Source organism: Pristis pectinata, chromosome 8 (assembly GCF_009764475.1).
Source record: "Pristis pectinata isolate sPriPec2 chromosome 8, sPriPec2.1.pri, whole genome shotgun sequence".
Taxonomy (NCBI): domain Eukaryota; kingdom Metazoa; phylum Chordata; class Chondrichthyes; order Rhinopristiformes; family Pristidae; genus Pristis; species Pristis pectinata.
Genome location: NC_067412.1, coordinates 72,592,056 through 72,611,197, shown reverse-complemented (window position 1 = coordinate 72,611,197; position 19,142 = coordinate 72,592,056). Strand labels below are relative to the sequence as shown.

The following is a 19,142-nucleotide window of genomic DNA, read 5'->3' as shown; positions in this document are numbered from 1 at the left end:
CAGAATGGGCTGACCGCTCAACACCTCAAAATAGTCCTTCACACCCAATATTTTTCCTACTATCTTCAATCACGACCTGGGTCTCCACAAACTACTCTGCCTGCATGCTGCCCTATCTGCTACAGTCACTGTCTTTCCTCCACCTCCCTGTTTCTCCTTGGGTAGAGTATGTATGTGTTTGAGAAAGAGCAAAAACAGGTTGGTCTGTGAGGGAGTGAGTAGAATGGCAATCAGCACTGATGTCTTTGGCTAAAACTTAGCAGTAGAAACCTAATATTCTGGAAACTGCAGTTTCTGCAAAATTACAATTAAAGTAGAGCCTTGTATAAGAGCCTGTGTCTGTAGATCATATTACCAGTGACAAAATATAGATAAGGAACAGGAAGGGCAAGGTAAGATTCTAAATATAACAAGCATAGTGCAGTACCTGAACTGAAAAGTCAGCCTGTCAGTGGTAATCCAACACATATCATTTTAACCCAGGTTTCCTCATATTTTAAAGCTCTTGAATTCATTCCCACCAATAAAATCCAAGGTTGACATCACCTACTCACTTATCTTCTGTTTTTCTAATTTTAACCCTGATAATGTCCTGTTCTGTTCACTTCATCATTCTTTGTTTCTCAATTTAGAAAGGTTTTTAAAACTTGAAGCTCACCCTGGGTTGGCAGAATAGTGGAATTCTGAAAGGCTATTCAAAAATAAAATTCAGGCCTTGGGCTCAGCAGACCAAGTGTCACAAGTTTTAATAAGAGCAAAGGTCCTCCCCTCGAGTTGCTGGACTCAAGACGTTGGGTACCAGCCAATCACTGGAGCCCAGCATTTTGGGGGTGGGAATGAGAGCTGGGAAAACAGGCAAACTTCAAGGATTAATGGGGTGCCATCGTTTGGTTACCAGGGCATTTCTTCGGGGGAAAGAGTGGGTGTGTGTTGATCAGATGCTGTGTGACCACTTAAAGGGGTGGGGGGGGGGTTTATGGGGGTAATAGGGCTAGTAGAAAATATTGGAGATACTGATGCATCATGGTCAAAATTTTGTAATTTCTATTTCTACATGGGTTCCACACACACACTTCCTGAAGATGGTGTGGCAAGATTACTCTGATGGCAGGATATGGCCAGTACCTTACTTAAATGGGCATTCTTCTTAAGCAACTTAGGCAGTGAAGGAAAATATTCTGGGGAGAAGGTCTTTCCATTGCGCTACCATAACAAAAGCTGCAGAAATTCTGGGCAAATGTTTTTTGTTCTGTTAATCTGGAGTTTGCAGTGAATTTGCAATAAATCAATGATAGAATTCCTACAGAAATACAAGCCCTGCACACCTACTTGACTGCTAAGGCTGTTCAAAAAAGAATATACTATCATTTGGTTTGTCAGCTGCTCTTGTTAATCCCACCAAGACTGACCCTGTCATGAAATTGTAAAATACTTCTAAAAATGATAAAGCATCTATGGATTACTGACGTTTTGTTTTTAAATGATACTACATTTTAAAAGGCAAAGGTTCTTGTTTTTCAGGTTGACTCTACAGGCACTTGGGCAGAAGCTGAATGATTACTGGAAGGAAAAGAAAATCAAGAAAAGACAAGAAGAAGCAGATAGCACAGAGATGATAGAAGAGTCACGGTGAGAGATCTTTTGGCTCCTGTTCAGTTTTCAATTTCAATGTGCCCAAACAGGGTGCCGTCCAATCCCTCATGACCCTACCAACTTTATCCCACATTTTGCAGATTGGTGAATTATGAAGCATTTCAGTGAACTGTCAAAGCTCCAGGAAATCTTGTGGAAAATCTTTTGGAAGAGATGATGTTAACCCTCAACATTTAGTGGGCATCCTCAGACAGAAAGGTTGAATGGAGGGTATAAAAAGCAGTGCAACTAAACCTGTTAACACATTTTTTTCAATTTGTATGTATAATCACTTTACATGAAGTTTCCATCCTAAGACTTAGAGCCCACAATAGCATCCTCTATTTTTGTCAATACTTACTGCTGCCAATCAGGTCTATAATACTTGGAATGGTGCCTCTTGATCCCAAATATATTTAATATTTGATTTTATTACTTGAAATATTTTATTAATATTATTAATATCTGAAATAAATACATTTGTTAATTTTATTCTTTTGGTTGTCCATTCAGAACTGCTCCTGATCAGGCATGGGTTCAGTGTGAGACATGCATGAAATGGCGCAAATTACCACCAGAAGTCGACCCAGAATCATTACCAGAAAACTGGTACTGTAATATGAATCCTGACCCCAAATTCAGGTAAGGAGAAATTGGTGCATGCCACTATAAGCAAACATGGATCTCTTAAATCTAGATGGTAAAATTGCCACTCTTTAAATAAATAGGATTACAGTGAGAAAATCGTGTATTATTAGAATCTTTTGAAAAACTGTCCTTCATATCGCATTAAAGGGGTTGATGAAACTGGTGAAAATCTGCACCAGTTGGACAACAGCTCTGATGTTCTAGGTTCAAGTGGTAAGCCCATTCAATAGGCCAGTTGGGCACTGGTAACGCATATATCATCTCATTTGCAATTTAGGGATGGGTGATTGAAGCATGCAATTTGGACTATCCAGACACCTTTCCTTTAACAGCATCCCTCCATACTGCTTCACAAGGCTTATTACCAGCCGATGACCTCTGGTACGCAGTATTACATCTGCCTAAAGCCAGAAAGTTACATCAGGATACCTTATATTGCTTTCTTCATTATTAGGATGTGGACCTTATTGGCAAAGCCATCACTCAACTCAAGTTAATGATGAGTAAGTTTCTTAAACCACTCTAGTCCTGTGGTATGCTGTCAGTAATTTTTAGGATTTTGATCCAGTGTTGTTGAAATATTGGCACTAGATCTTCAAGTCAGGGTGGTGTGTGACTTGGAGTGGAAGTTGTAGGTAGTGGAACTGCTGCCCTTGGCCTTCAAGGTAATAGAATTCCTGGCCTTAGGAAACTAAAAAAGCAACGGTAATTTGGTAACTTGCTATGATTTCTGTTATACATGGTATACCCTGCAACTACTGTGGTAGAGGAAGTGAACATTTGCCATGAAAGATGGAATAACAGCTAAATGGTTAGTGCCTCCTGGACAGTGGAAAGGCTTTGTGGAGTCTCGAGATGAATCAGATATTAATTTTATCTGCTTTTGTATCAACTCTTTGCCTAACTGGTTCAGCTTTACATGATCAGCTAAAATGCTGGAGTTGACTATGGAACAATTTGATTAGGGGCACAGATAGTTCTGAAACATGCCTTTGGAATTACAGCAGGAAAGTTGTCAGGTACCACAGCCTTTGCTAATTCAAGTGCTTTCAGCTGTTTCATGATAACTATCACATGATCGAATGGCCTTACAATTGGGATTTGTGAAGGTGGGTATCTCAAAAGAAAACTGAGCTGGATCATCATTGGCACTTCTGGTTAGAACTGGTTCAATCTTGTTTTATTCTGCTCACATTGAGGAAAAGGATCTCGACTAAGTTGTTTAATTAATCACCTCCATTCTGAACAGGATATCCCAAGATGACTGAGCTTTGATCAGATCTATTGTTGTGAAACTTAGCTTTTATTTATTGCACACAACTTGCATTGTTTTATCTTGTACAATAAGACAGACTGCTGACCTCACAGTCTACTTTGTCATGGCCTTGCACTTTTATTGTCTGCCTGCACTGCACTTTCTTTGTAATTGTAACACTATATTCTGTATTCTGTTATTGCTTTTCCCTTGTAGTACCTCAATGTACTGATTTGGTGAAATGATCTGTATGGATGACATGCACTGTATCTCGGTACATATGACAATAATAAAACAATTAACAATTACCAGTTATTATCGATGTCCTGTGTGGTAGTTACATCAGACTAACTATTATCGATGTCCTATGTGGTAGTTACATCAGACTAATAGCTTAGTCTTGGATAAGTCTGGTGCTGCTTCAAATACTGTTCCACAATGAACTCTGGTTGGAAACTGGTTGGATGGTAGTAGCAGAGTATGGTCAACTGCTGCATAGACAATACTCCAAAGGAGGTCAGTTAAAGAGGTACAGTCACTCACTCATTCACTCTGAAGATTTGCACCAATGATGGTGGAACATAGGTCATTGGTACATGATGCATAACCTGTAGGATTATAGTTTGTGATACATCATGGAGTCAGCTTAATGTCAATGCCCAACTGAGCCTTCAGTGTGATGTGCACAACTATACTTGCAGATTGTCCTTACCTGAACAAGAATTTGCAGATTAGTGAGGTCAGTGGCTTCACACAACTCATTAGTGTGAAGACAGGACTTCATATCTGTAAGGACTTCGTGATGCTCAGTAGTGTCATGGCCAGATGTTTCTACAACTGATAGATTGATGAGAACCAGGTCATGGGTTTTTCTTTTCCTGTGTAGTCCCAGACTTTTGTTTGGAATCTGCCAGCTCAGTGTGTCTCTTGATGAAAGATACCAAAATCACCCAACAGGCTTCCTTCAAGTGCTGCTCAGCATAGGGGACTAGCAATTCATCAACTGAGGGAAGGGGAGATTGATAATTAGCAGGTGATTTCCATGCCTAAATTTGGTTTATGCCATGAGACTGAATGGAGTCCAGAGACTGTTGAGAACTCCCAGGCCCGCTTGTCACTGACTATACCACACTGCGACCAACTCTCAAGGGCATTTCCTGCTAGTGGGACAAATACACCCAGGAACGATCATGGTGAAGTCTTGTACATAGCCTTGCTCAAAGAACCATTGTAGCCGAACCCGACGCGTTGCTGAAAGGAAAACTCAGAGACGTGGAGGCTGAACTGGAGCACACTTTACTGTGACAAGCAAAATGTGCGCGCGCAAAAGTATCCAAGAACCTGTCTGGTGGATGTGATGTAAGGTTCCTGCCGGAAGGCCCGCCTCACAGTTAGTCTACGGTGCGCTCCCACGTGTCCGCCTGTGGCTGCTGATGGCAGTTTGACCCCATGAGTACGGGCTGCTACACCCCCCCCAGAAATGTCCATCGGGGGCGTGGGACCCCCAGTCTGTGTGTCCCTCTTGGGTGGCCTGCCCCGCAGGCACGGTGAGGGTACCTTCACCGGCTGCTCAATGTCCAAATGCGCTAGTTTGAGGTGGTCCACTGTGAAAGTCTCCTCGCGGCCACCCACCTCCACGACACACGTAGATCCGTTGTGCCGGATAACTTTGAAGGCTCCTTTGTACAGCCTCTGCAGTGGTGACTTGTGCATGCCCCTGCGAATGAAAACGTACTCACAGTCCTGGAGGTCCCTAGGGATAAAGGACGGTGTAGTGCCAGGCCTGGATGTCGGAACCAGTGCCAGGGTCCCTACCTTGTCCCGCAGCCTTGTCAGCACTTCTGCCGGCGTCCCTGCTGGACCTTGGGCCTCTGACACGAACTCGCCTGGGACCGTCGGGGAGTGCCGTAGACCAACTCCGCTGAGGAGGTGCCCAGGTCGTCCTTGGGGGCCGTGCGGATGCCCAGTAACACACAGCGGAGCTCATATGTCCAGTTGGGCCCTCTGAGGTGCGCCATCAGGGCTGATTTGAGGTGCCTGTGGAACCGCTTGACCAAGCCGTTGGACTGTGGGTGGTACGCCATGGTGTAATGTAACCGGGTGTCCAGGAGCTGCGCCAGTGCTGTCCACAAACCTGACGTGAACTGTGCCCCTCTGTTGGAGGTGATATTTGCTGAGAGTCCAAACCTGGCGATCCAGTTTGCGATGAGTATCCTGGCGCAGGATTCGGTGGATGTGTCTGCTAGTGGTGAACCTGTCGACCATGGTAAAGATATACCTGGCGCCCCGGGAGACGGGCAGGGAGCCGACGATGTCCACGTGGATGTGCTGAAACCTCCCGAGCATCAGCTGGAACTGCTGGAGGGGGGCCTTCACATGCCGCTGGAATTTGGCGGTCTGGCAGTGTACGCAGGTCCTGGCCCAGTGTTTGACCTGCTTGCGCAAACCGTGCCAAATGAATTTGTCCGCTACCAATTTGTTAGACGCCGGGATGGACAGGTGGGCCAGGCCATGTAGCGTGTCAAACACCCATCGCCTCCATGCTGCTGGTACCACAGGCCGAGGTCTGCCGGTAGACGTGTCGCACAGGAGCCGAACTGCTGTCGGGCTGACGGGGACATCCTCCAACTGGAATCCCGAAACGGCAGTGCGGTAGGCCGGGATCTCGGTGTCCGCCTGTTGTGCCTGCGCCAGCGCCGCGTAGTCAATCCCTGGGGCTGAGGTGGTCACTGAGTGAATGTGGGGGCGGGACAGCATGTCAGCGACCACATTGTTCTTCCCTGCGATGTGGCGGACATCTGTGGTGAACTCCGAAATAAAGGAGAGGTGTCTCTCTGCTGCTGAGCCAACCATGGGTCCGATACCTTTGCAAGGGTGAAGGTGAGGGGCTTGTGGTCTGTATACATGGTGAAATCCCTTCGAGGAAATACCAGAAGTGCCGGCTAGCAGGTAGAGCTCTGGCAACTCCCTGTCGAAAGCACTGTACTTAACCTCCGGTGGTCACAGGTGTCGGCTGAAAAAGGCGAGCGGTCGCCACTGGCCCTCAACAAGCTGCTCCAGGACTCAGCCGACCGCCGTGTCAGAAGCGTCGACTGTGAGTGCCGTGATTACATCGACTCTTGGGTGTACTAGGAGGGCTGCCTTCGCCAATGCCTCTTTGGCCTGCTCGAAAGCCTCCGTGGACTCCGCATCCCATGCCACCTCTTTGGCTTTCCAGCCATCAGGCCGAACAAGGGTCTCATGATGTGCGCCGCCGCCAGCACGAACCGATGGTAGAGATTAACCATCACCATAAACTCTTGCAGGCCCTTGACCGTGCTGGGTTTGGGAAACTGGCGGATGGCCTGGACCTTGTCCGGCGGAGGGGCGGCTCCATGCTGGTTGACCCTGTGGCCCAAGAAGTTGATCTCCTTCAGCCCAAACTGGCACTTCGCCGGGTTGATTGCCGGTCCGTGGTCGCTTAGGCGCTGGCAGAGTTGGTGCAAGTATGCCAGGTGCTCTTTGCGTGACTTGCTGGCCACCAGGATATCGTCTAGGTAGATGAAGACAAAATCCAGGCCTCGGCCCACCGAGTCCATAAGCCTCTGGAAAGCCTGGGCGGCGTTCTTGAGGCCGAAAGGCATCCTCAGGAATTTGAACAACCCGAAGGGGGTGATGAGGGTTGTCTTGGGCACATCGTCGGGGTGCGCGGGGATCTGATGGTACCCCTGGACCAGATCGATTTTTGAAAAGGTGGTCGCCCCGTGGAGGTTCGCTGTGAAATCCTGGATGTGGGGCACCGGATATCAGTAGGCAGTTGTGCCGTCATTGAGTCTCCTGTAGTCCCCGCAGGGTCTCCAACCTCCTGTGGACTTGGGCACCATGTGCAGCGGAGATGCCCAAGGGCTGTCCTAGCAGCGGATGATCCCCATCTCCTCCATCTTCCGGAACTCCTCCTTGGCAAGTTGGAGCTTGTTGGGTGGGAGCCTACGGGCTCGGGCGTGCAGCGGTGGTCCTTGTGTGGGGATGTGGTGCTGCATGCTGTGCTTGGGACCGGTAGTGGAGAACTGTGGGGTGATGATGGAGGGGAATTCCACCAGCACCCTGGCGAACTCGTCACCCGAGAGTGTGACGGAGTCTAGGTGGAGGGCCAGGAACTGGGCTTCTCCGAGCTGGAAGGTCTGGAACATCTCGGCGTGAACCAAACGCCGGCCCTTCAGGTTGACCAGAAGACGGTTGGCCCGTAGGAAACCTGCCCCTAGTAACGGCCGTGACACTGCTGCTACCGTGAAGGTCCAGGTAAAACAGCTGGGCCCGAAACGCAGCAGGATGGTACGCGAGCTGTACGTCCGGATGGTGGTGCCGTTCGCAGCGGTGAGGTCAGGGCCTGGGGCCACGTTACGGGTGTCCATGTTCGAGGGGGTAAGGACGCTGATTTCGGCCCCGGTGTCCACCAGGGAACATCGCCCGGAGTGTCGGTCCCAAAGGAACAGGAGGCTGTCGCAATGGCCAGCCGTCGAAGCCACTAGCGACGGCCGGCCCCGGCGTTTCCCGGAAAAGGCACACAGTGGACGGCAGTGGCGCGCGTTTGACCCCCATCTCTGATGATAGAAGCACCATTGATCTGAACCCTCATCCTTGTCCCCCGTGGGTCTCAGTGGCTTCGGGTGTGGGATCTTGGGCTGCGTGGTCGTGGTTAGGCAGATGGAAGCCGCTCCCTGCTGCTTACTCTGCCACAAAATGTCCGCCCTGGCCGCGAGGCTGCGTGGGTCGCTGAAATCTTCACCCACGAGGAGGAGGCGAATGTCCTCTGGCAGTTGCTAGAGGAACAACTGCTGGAATAAAAGGCATGGTTTATGGCCATCCAAGAGTGCCAGCATGTCGTCCATCAGCTCGGATGGCTTGCAGTCGCCCAGGCTATCCATGTGCAGAAGCCGCGCGGCTCGTTCGCGGCGGGAGAGTCCGAAAGTGCAGATGAGGAGCATCTTGATCTTATCGTACCTGTCCTCTGTTGGTGCTGGTGCAGGAAGTCAATGACCCGGCCTGCTGTGTCCTGGTCGAGCGCGCTGACCACGTGGTAGGACCACGTGGTAGTACCGCGTGGCGTCGGCTATAATGCCTCTGATACTGAATTGGGCCTCAGCCTGCTGGAACTAAACGTGGGGCTGAGCGGCCCAGAAAGTCGGGAGCTTGAGTGAGACTGCGTTGTGCGAGTCGTTGGAGTTCATGTCACGGGTTCCAGATGCTGTCTGGAAGCATCGGGGTCACCAAATGTAGCCGAATGCGATGTGTTGCTGAAAGGAAAACTCAGAGACGCGGAGGCTGAACCGGAGCACACTTTACTGTGACAAGCAAAATGCGCGCGCATGCAGAAGTACCCAAGAGCCTTTCCGGCAGACGTGACGTAAGGTTCCTGCTGGAAGGCCTGCCCCGCGGTTGGTCTACGACGCGCTCCCGCGTGTCTGCCCGCGGCCACCGATGGCGGTTTGACCCCTGTGAGTACGGGCCGCTACACCATATCATTTAATCTATGTCAGATTGTTCCGGATCTAGTCTATGGGAACTTCTCACAATTTTGACATGTCCCCAGAAGCTTATGAAGAAGTCTTTTGTAGTCTTGCTGTTGGTGTGCCTGGTGGATAGGTCACTGGTTGTTTTCCAGTTTTGTTCTGTTAGTTTCTCGTAGCACTTTAATATAACTGAGTGGATGATAGGCAACATCAGAGGGCATGCAGGGTCAGTTGCAGAGCTGTTTATCTGGAGTTACCCATGGACCAGATAAGGCAAAGATGGCAGATTTTCTCTCCAAAAATACAACAGTCCAGTAGTTTCTTGGTTACTGTTATTGATATTGGCCTTAAATTCCAGATCCATCAAATTAACTGAATTTAAGTTTCCCAGCCATGGTGGAATTCAAACTCATTATGACAACTTTCTCTGGTCCAGTGTCATGATCACTTTGCTACTACAGCTTCTGATGGGATAAGTAGACAGCTGTTCAAATCTGCTTGCCTCCAAAGAAATGTTAAAATCAATTCTAATAGGAGATAAGTATGATGACAAAATGCTAACATGTGGACTTGTTTTCATTTTAGAGATTGTTCTATACCAGAGGAGCCAGAAGAAAGTGATGATGAGATTACCCCCAGTTATGAAAAAACATCTAAAAAATAGTTAAGTATCATTATGAGAAATGTTCCATTTGCAACATGAAGAAAAGTTGTTAGGCCCAATCAATCCACATTGCATCTCATCTAATATGTTCCCATATTCCTATTTCAGGTTCAACCACTTATTTAAAATGATTGCTGTGTCTTTGCTTCAAGCATTAATAATGTTACAAAATACTATTCTCTATCCTAAATTACATTTAAATTTGAAGAAAAAATAGAGACTATTAGAAGCACTCATCAGGTCAGGTTGCATACAGTTGTGTGGGAGAAAATGTTAATGCTTAAGGTCAATGATCCCTCATCAGATCCAGTGACCTTTCATTTATTTCTATATTCCCTCATTCTAGAGCCCTCAAGTAATAAACATAGTTTGTTCCCTTTACTTTGTCTTATCTCTTAGTTATTTCTAATCATAGCTGATGCAGGAGAATAGGATAAAAACTGGAGGGTGAATGTTTTCAATCTCATCTTTACCTCCTCCCTAGCATGGAAAAAAAACAAAAGCCTCACAGTTATTTCAAATAGTTACTTACCATATTTTCAATTTTATGTGCAATGCTTTCTCTTAGTGATCAAAGTCTGGAGAGAAAGAGATCAAAGTCTTTGGAACAGGAGAGTTTCATGGTAAGGAATTATGTAAATAAAAAAATAATCTCTAACATAGTCATCTGTAGACAGAACTCTACATTATTTTTGCATGTATGTGAAACTCCAAACAAATACTTCATCAGGAGAAGAATCATATTCTAATCTAACCCTTATTGAAAAAGCATAGTCTAACTGCATATCTTTGCCTTATATTGGCTCATTTCAAGACCTATTCAAAAATTAGAATCAGGTTTATTATCACTGACTTATATGACATGAAATTTGTTGTCTTCCGGCAGCAGTACAGTGAAGCTCTGCACAAATCACACTTTTAATGCTGCGTAGCCCTACCATAATAATCTACCATTTATGTGGTTTCCAAATTAGATTCAAATTAGTTTTGAAAACTGTGCGCTATTTCTTTATAAACTGTGTGCTATTTCCGAGGGCGACAATGGCTAACACGAGGGGGCATAATTTTAAGGTGATTGGAGGAAGGTATACGGGGGATGTCAGGGGTAAGTTTTTTTACACAGAGAGTGGTGGGTGCGTGGAACGCACTGCCGGCAGAGGTTGTGGGGGCAGGTACATTAGGGACATTTAAGAAACTCTTACACAGACACATGAATGATAGAAAAATAGGGGGCTATATGGGAGGGAAGGGTTAGATAGATCTTAGAGCAGGATAAAATGTCGGCACAACATTGTGGGCTGAAGGGCCTGTACTGTGCTGTTATGTTCTATGTAAAGTATTTACACCGTGTTGTTTATAGTAATAATATGCAAATAGATCACATTTTATTCAAGCAAGGGCTTGATTAAAGTATGACATTTTTCTTGGTTAAGGGTACAAGTTGGGTTCTAAATAATTTAGTAGTGTATTGAATTTACTTTGATTGTTCCCTCCAAATTGTTAAATGACATCAAGATTGCGACTTATGCTGATGTGTCTTATACAACTACAGACTTCAGCTAACGTAAATTACAGAATAGGGCTTTTTCCCATTTTTAGATAAGTGAAGGATGACTTAAGCAACTTTAAACAACTTGTCATGGTATTTTCAATTGTATACAAATAAAATTTCTTGTTCATATTTCTCATTATCACAAGTTTATCATGCTTGTATACAAATCCAATATTCCACTCATGTCTTCTTCACTGACTGAATAAAGAGAATGTCATCAGCAAATTTGTCTATCCCAGCTTCCAAAGTACAAGTGAAAAGATTTTTTTTACTGTAGATATTTAAGAATTGGCTCTTATACTATGGTTCCACAGTTATTAGTATTTTCAAGCAATTGCATTAGTTCATTTGTAAATCAGCTATGAAGACAATGTAGAGTGTCATAGCTGAGTAATATCATCTTATCCATACGCTGACACTTTTCAACAGGGACAATTGTTTTACAATAAAATCCCCAGTGACTGAGATGTTAAGTGCATTTTCCACTCTTTTACTAATACAGATTAGAAAAACTTCTGGTTCAATCTGCAGTCTATTTATGCAAATATGTGAACCTGCACAGTGGCACTGCAGTTAGGGCAGTTGTCTCACAGTTCTAGTGACCCAGCTTCATTCTGACCAGCTGTGCTTTGTGGAACTTGCACTTTCTCCCTGTGATCACATGGGTTTCCTACTACTGTTTGTTAGTTTATTTGGCTATTGTAAATTATCACTAGTGTTTGGGGTTGATAGGAAAATCAGCAGGAAGTTGATGGATACCTGTGAGAGAATAGATTGCAAGGAAATAAATGTGGGAATCTGTGATGGCCTGCATGGACTTGATGGGCAGACTGCTCTTCTTCTGTGTCATAAGGAAATAAGATGATACGATATCCTGCCCCAAACTCGCCCTTTATTTAGGCAAATAGTCACAACGGTATTCAAATTTTGTTTGAAAAATGTGGTTTATTTGCATGTCAATAAACTATGTAACCTCAGGTGTAAAGAATTTAACAGCACGTTCTTTTCAAAAATTGATTTGAGTGTAATTTGGAAGCTTCAGACATGGTTGATTTGGTGCATTGCAGCATCAAAATAGTGATTTGTGCAGACATTTCTTGTATAGGTCCTGACCAGGCTTAATATATGTCAAAGAACAGTGCCTTCTCTTCTGTGTTGGCTGTCACAGCCCAGCAACATTTGAGGTTCAGCGTTTGGTCTTAATTACAGGGACACTCATGCTGGTTGTGGAAATAATTTTGACTAATCTTCAGCTCAGTGACATTCACTCGGATATGTATTTGCTTTTAGCTGTAATGTCTATTATTAAATGGATTAGCATTCACCATTTATAGCTCTACGATAAGAATGTTTACTTGAGTGAGGTACCTAAGGATGTCCCTGAGTAACCATTTTCAGGACAGCAATGGCAATAACTAATTGTGGGCTGAAGGAGATTGCCCAGGGATGGATAGGGGGTGAATGGTGGGGAAAGTCCTAGTTTCACAAATACATTGCTACAAAGTACAGAACAACAAAGAATATATAAAATGTACGAACTTTGATGACGTGTGTCATACAGCTATATAAGATAGAAGGCCATATGACATGTGTTTTCTTTACTATTTTGTTTCAATGATACCTTCATCATCAGTATAAGGCACAGAATGCTGAGAGTTCAATAAGTAACTATGCATTTTGTAAACACCTTTGCCTAGAAATTGGATTTCATTAATGTTTTAAACTACACTCTCTAGTGCCTAATCAGTAAAGCCTGACGTAGTCAAATTGCTGAAATTTACCTTTAAAGAACCCTTAGAGTACTTTTCCCATATATGATGTGTTGAAATGCGATGGTGACTGCCTGCAGAGATGGCAGCTGTCATTTTTGCTGCATTTGAGCCTTAAAGAAGTATACAAAAGACTGTCATTGAGGGAGAGGAAAACACAGGGAAAGGGGGATGCATGTCTGCACTTTGGCTGGCCGTGGAACCCTCTCCATCCACCTCTTCCCCACTGCCAACTCCCAACTGCCTGTAATCATGTTCACACATCCATTAAGTGGTAGTCACTTTGAGGCATGGGCTCATAATGCAGACAGAGATCAGAGCAGTGATCTCGAGTGAAAATCTGATGCGACTCCGTGTTCACACAAAACTGATCCATTGCATATGTTGATGATGTCGTCATGTAAATCAGAATCAGGTTTATTATCACTGACATAAGTCGTGAAATTTGTTGTTTTGCGGCAGCAGTACGGTGCAAGACATAAAAATTACTATAAGCTACAAAAATAAATAAATAGTGCAAAAGAGGAATAACGAGGTAGTGTTCATGGGTTCATGGACTGTTCAGAAATCTGATGGCAGAGGGGAAGAAGCTGTTCCTAAAAGGGTCTTCAGGCTCCTGTACCTCCTCTCCGATGGTAGTACTGCAAAGAGGGCATGTCCCGGATGGTGAGGGTCCTCAATGATAGATGCCACCTTCTTGAGGCACCACCTCTTAAAGATGTCCTCGATGGTGGGGAGGATTGTGCCCATGATGGAGATGGCTGAGTCCACAACCCTCTGCAGCCCCTTTTGATCCTGTGCATTGGAGCCTCCATACCAACCAGTCAGAATGCTCTCCACCATACATCTGTAGAAATTTGCAAGGGTCTTTTGTGACATACCAAAATCTCCTCAAACTCCTAATGAGGTAGAGCTGCTGGTGTGCCTTCTTTGTGATTGCATCAATGTGTTGGGCCCAAGATACATCCTCTGAGATGTTGATGCCCAGGAACTTGAAGTTTGCTCACCTTTTCCACCACTGACCCCTGACTGGTTTATGTTCTCCTGACTTCCCCTTCCTGAAGTCCACAATCAATTCCTTGGTCTATCTGACACAAATTATACTGGAAAATTGAACCTCACGTTCAGATGAAATGCACCCAGAAGGGCCCAATCCAGTTTCCAGATGGAGGGTCTTACCCTGGAATTGGATGCAACAGCATTAAAATATGCACAAGATGTCTTTAAGTACATTTTACACATTAAAGAAAACAGGAATCAATGGGTCCTATTTCTGGGTACTTGTGTTTTTACTAATCAGCTTGATGCTGATAACTGCCTATTTAGATTGTTCTGTTCTCAGAACTGATAAACCTTGATCAAGGTACGTCTAAGATGAAAAACAATTTGTGATATAGATCTCAATCTGAGATGAAGAATTTAACTGAAAACATATCCTAGTTTTCTCTTTCTTGTTTTGGAGAGTTTTCTGCACTTCTGATGTCTGCACTCTCCGAATAAAAAGCAATGTTTCCAGTTATTTTTGCAAGGATGTAAACTGAAAATATTGTTTCCAGATTATTAAAATATTTTCTGTACTGCAGTGTATTGTTGAGATGATCGAGACTAATATCTCTGCCTTTAGAACAACATGGTTTAGTTGATATTACTGTTAATTCTGTCTCAGAACTTAGTGGGTTCAAGGCCCATTCCATGCATGTATCATCTTCAGCTGTTGAGCTTCCTTGTTTCAGTTTCATGTTTTTCTTTCTTTTCCTGCCAAATTTTAAACACCATTGAGAAACTCAAAATTAATTTTCAAAGTTAATTAATTAATTTACTTTGAATAGCAACTCAAGATATAGTTCTTTGACTGGACTCAAAAACAGGTACACTTTGATGGAAAAGAAACTTGGATTAATTTTCAATTCTTTCCTGCCCTCAGAAATGGAAAGACATAATGCTTCAAGGGTTTCATCTGCTGAGAATAATTTCTTAATTCTGCTGATACGGGAAAGTCCCACTTATGATTCATACTTGGCTGGGAAGATGCAGCCAGACTACATTCTTGAATCTAGAACATAGAACATTACAGCACAGTACAGGACCTTCGGCCCATAATGTTGTGCTGACATTTTATCCTGCTCTAAGGTCTATCAAACCCTTCCCTCCCACTTAGCCCTCCATTTTTCTATCATTCATGTGCCTATCTACAAGTCTCTTAAATGTCCCTAATGCATCTGCCTCCGTGACCTCTGCCAGCAGTGTGTTCCACACACCCACCACTCTCTGTGTTTCAAAAAAACACTTACCTCTGACAACCTCCCTATACTTTCCTCCAATCACCTTAAAATTATGCCCCCTTGTGTTAGCCATTTTCACCCTGGGAAAAAGTCTCTGACTGTCCAGTTGATCTATGCCTTTTATCATTTTGTACACTTCTACCAAGTCACTTCTCATCCTCCTTTGCTCCAAAGAGAAAAGTCCTAGCTCGCTCAACCTATCCTCATAAGTCATGCTCTCCAATCCAGGCAGCATTCTGGAAAATCTCCTCTGCACCCTCTCTGAAGCTTCCACATCCTTCCTATAACGAGGCGACCAGAACTGAACACAATACTCCAAGTGTGGTCTAACCAGAGTTTTATAGAGTCGCAACATTACCTCGATGCTCTTGAACTCTATCCCCTGGCTAATGAAGGCCAACACACCATACGCCTTCTGAACAACCCTATTGACCTGTGCGGCATCTTGAGGGATCTATGGACGTGGACCCCAAGATCCCTCTGTTCCTGCACACTGCCATTAACCTTGTATTCTGCCTTCAAATTCGATCTTCCAAAGTGCATCACTTCACACTTTTCCGGGTTGAACTCCATCTGCCACCTCTCAGCCCAGCTTTGCATCCTATCAATGTCCTGTTGTAACCTACAGCAACCCTCTACACTATCCACAACACCACCAACCTTCGTGTCATCTGTAAACTTACTAACCCAGTTTTCCACATCCTCATCCAAGTCATTTATAAAAATCAGAAAGCGCAGGGGTCCCAGAACAGATCCCTGCGGAACACCACTGGTCACTGACCTCCAGTCAGAATACGTTCCATCTACAACCACCCTCTGTCTTCTATAGGCAAGCTAATTTTGAATCAACACAGCCGTTTCTCTGGATCCCATGCCTCCTGACTTTTTGAATGAGCCTTCCATGAGGAATCTTATCAAACGCCTTACTAAAATCCATGTACACCACATCCACTGCTCTACCTTCATCACTGTACTTTGTCACATCCTTAGAGATTTCAATCAGGCATGTGAGGCGTGACCTGCCCCTCACAGAGCCATGCTGACTGTCCCCAATCAGCCTATGCTTCTCCTAATGCCCGTAAATCCTGTCTCTAAGAATCTTCTCCAGTAATTTGCCCACCACTGAAGTAAGACTCACTGGCCTATATTCCCAGGGTTATCCCTACTCCCTTTCTTAAACAAAGGAATGACATTTGCCATCCTCCAATCATCTGGCACTACTCCTGCAGCCAGTGAAGATGCAAAGATCATCACCAAAGGCGCAGCAATCTCTTCCCTCGCTTCCCGTAATAACCTTGGATATATCCCGTCCAGCCCCAGTGATTTATCTGAATGTTTTTCACAAGTTCCAGCACATCCTCTTTCCTCATGTTGACATGCCCTAGTGTATCACCCTGTTGTACGCCATCCTCACAAATGTCAAGGTCTCTCTCAGTGGTGAATATTGAAGCAAAGTATTCATTAAGGACTTCCCCTACCTCTTCTGACTCCAGGCACATAATTCCTCTTTTATCCCTGATTGGTCCTACCCTCACTCTAGTCATCCTCCTGCTCTTCACATACGTGTAGAACTCCTCGGGGTTTTCCTTAATCCTACTCGCTAAGGCCTTCTCATGCCCCCTTCTCGCTCTCCTAAGTCCATTCTTAAGCTCCCTCCTGACAACCTTGTAACTCTCCAGAACCCTGCCTGATCCTTGTTTTCTAAACCTTAGGTAAACTTCTTTCTTCCTCTTGACAAGATATTCTATGTCTCTAGTCAACCACGGTTCCTTCACTCTACCATCCTCACCCTGCCTCAGTCGGAATCTAGGCATGTAATTATTGGCCAATGACAAAAATTTTCCAATCCATCAAATACTCTAGCCAATAAAAGGTTTTCTTTCCGGCTGTCACTGACCATGATTTTTTTTTAGCAGTTCCGAATTCTGCTTTTATGTTGAAGAGCTAAAAACTCCTGTTCCTTTGTAAAGGACTCAGTGGGAAGCTACTGACTTCTGCTGATACTGCATTAAATGTTTGAACGTCTGAGGGAGCAGATGGTGTCCTCCTGATGCTATGTATCAGGCTTGTTGGGAGCTGATTTTCTTTTGTTCCTGTGTAAGAGGCATGAGGGAATTGAATGGACTTCCCCTTTTCCTGTGTTACAGACTCAATGAACACTCAATAGCCTCCACATGTTCCTCTTTAACAAACTCAGTACGAGGCTGATCTCTTTTTCCTGTGTAAAAGACTTGAAGGGAGCTGAATGGACTCCTCTCGTTCCTGTATAATAGGTTCGAAGGAGACTTAATGTCCCTCTGTCCTGTGTAGTAGGCTTTGATATCAGGAACAGTTGCTTTCAGCTCATAATTATTTTGAAATTCATGCAATTATTTGTGAAGCTGAATACTTCTGGCAGAACCCAACCTTCAGCATAGTGAGAATGTTATAAATGAATAGTTTCTATAATGGCACCAGGAATAATAATTTTCATTGTTTTTTAAACATTTAAAAGTCGGTATGAATGAACACAACTGCACAATTTTCTGTATTGTGAGGTAAAGGCAGTTTCAGAGATGGTCAGTTTGGCTGATGGTGGCTAAATCTTATGTGCAAGTGTTAAGCATTACTGCTGGAATTTTATCCAAATCCATAACCTTCGCACTTTCATGTACACTTAGCAACTTCTTAATACTGTATGGTGAGTTGTGGTATTGTTCCAATTGATGTAAAAAAAATTAACTGATTGACTAATTTACTTTTAAGTTTTCTACTACAGTTCAATTTGTTGTATATGTGATTCAAATGTGCACTATGACGTTGATTATGTAAAGCCTTAATAAGCTACTTAGTCAAACAAATGGCTATGAAAAATATTGGATATAACTTTAAGCAGGTGCCTGTTTTATCCAACAAGATTCAGATATCTTGGATGACAAGGTTGCAACATCCATGCACCAATATCTGGGTCTGATGTGCAAATTGGAAAACTTTTATTGGTTAGTGAACAACCTACCATCATCATACTCAGTCATCTTTATCAGCCAAATTCCTGATTCCTGCACCATGTGGCATGTCAGAGTAAATTCAATGAAGGTGGGTAGACAACTGTGCAATGAGGTAGTAAAGGCCATGGCAATCTTAAATGTGATACTGGTTTTAGCTAACACAAAGCAATGGAGAGCATCTTCTGAGCCCAAATAGCAACATTTTCCCTGCCACTTCTGATTATAATTTGGTATAGTAAGTGCCACCATAGGGGATGCACCAACAGCATTAAACAATTTGATGTATGAGTACAATGCCCAATTGATACGCCATGTCCCATTTGTTAGGGTGTTCATTGCAAATTTCTTGGAGAGTATCAGAATGCTTCAGACACACTGCTGGAAATAATGAGGAGGAATCTCACCATGGCAGCTGTGGAATTTAAATTTAGTTAATTATCTGGAATTTGGATAAACAGCAATTCATCTGAGCAGTGATGATCACAAAATTTCTGGATTGTGGGAAATTGTCATAGAAGAAATTCATTAATTTTACCTGGTCTAGTTTATATGACCCATGTAGTTTACTCTGAAATAGCCTAGCAAGCCACTCAGTAATAATATTACCATTATATTCAAGCAGAGAAAGAATAAGACTAGTCAGAGCACCTGACATTGATCTAGACACTGAATTCAGACATAGTAAAGTCACTCCCAACCTAGTTGGCCTTTGCAGGGTCCTTTTCACAAACATCTGAATACAAAATTGGGAGAGCTGCCTACAGACTAGTCAAGAATAGCCTGGCATAGTCAAACAGAATCATATCTTGCAGACATTTCCTGTGTACATCCTGTCTTTGGGCTGAACAGACCAGCAATGGTGGC

General features: G+C 44.1%; 1 protein-coding gene across 1 annotated transcript in view; it reads left to right on the top strand.

Moving 5' to 3' along the window:
* LOC127573932 (MORC family CW-type zinc finger protein 3-like) overlaps positions 1 to 19,142 on the top strand; it is a 101,746-nt gene that overhangs the window by 59,301 nt on the left and 23,303 nt on the right. Inside the window, exons 10-13 of the mRNA XM_052022542.1 lie at positions 1,522 to 1,629; positions 2,146 to 2,274; positions 9,610 to 9,687; positions 10,257 to 10,311. Of these exons, the coding sequence (XP_051878502.1) occupies positions 1,522 to 1,629; positions 2,146 to 2,274; positions 9,610 to 9,687; positions 10,257 to 10,311 (370 nt within the window). The remainder of the gene's footprint in view (positions 1 to 1,521; positions 1,630 to 2,145; positions 2,275 to 9,609; positions 9,688 to 10,256; positions 10,312 to 19,142) is intronic.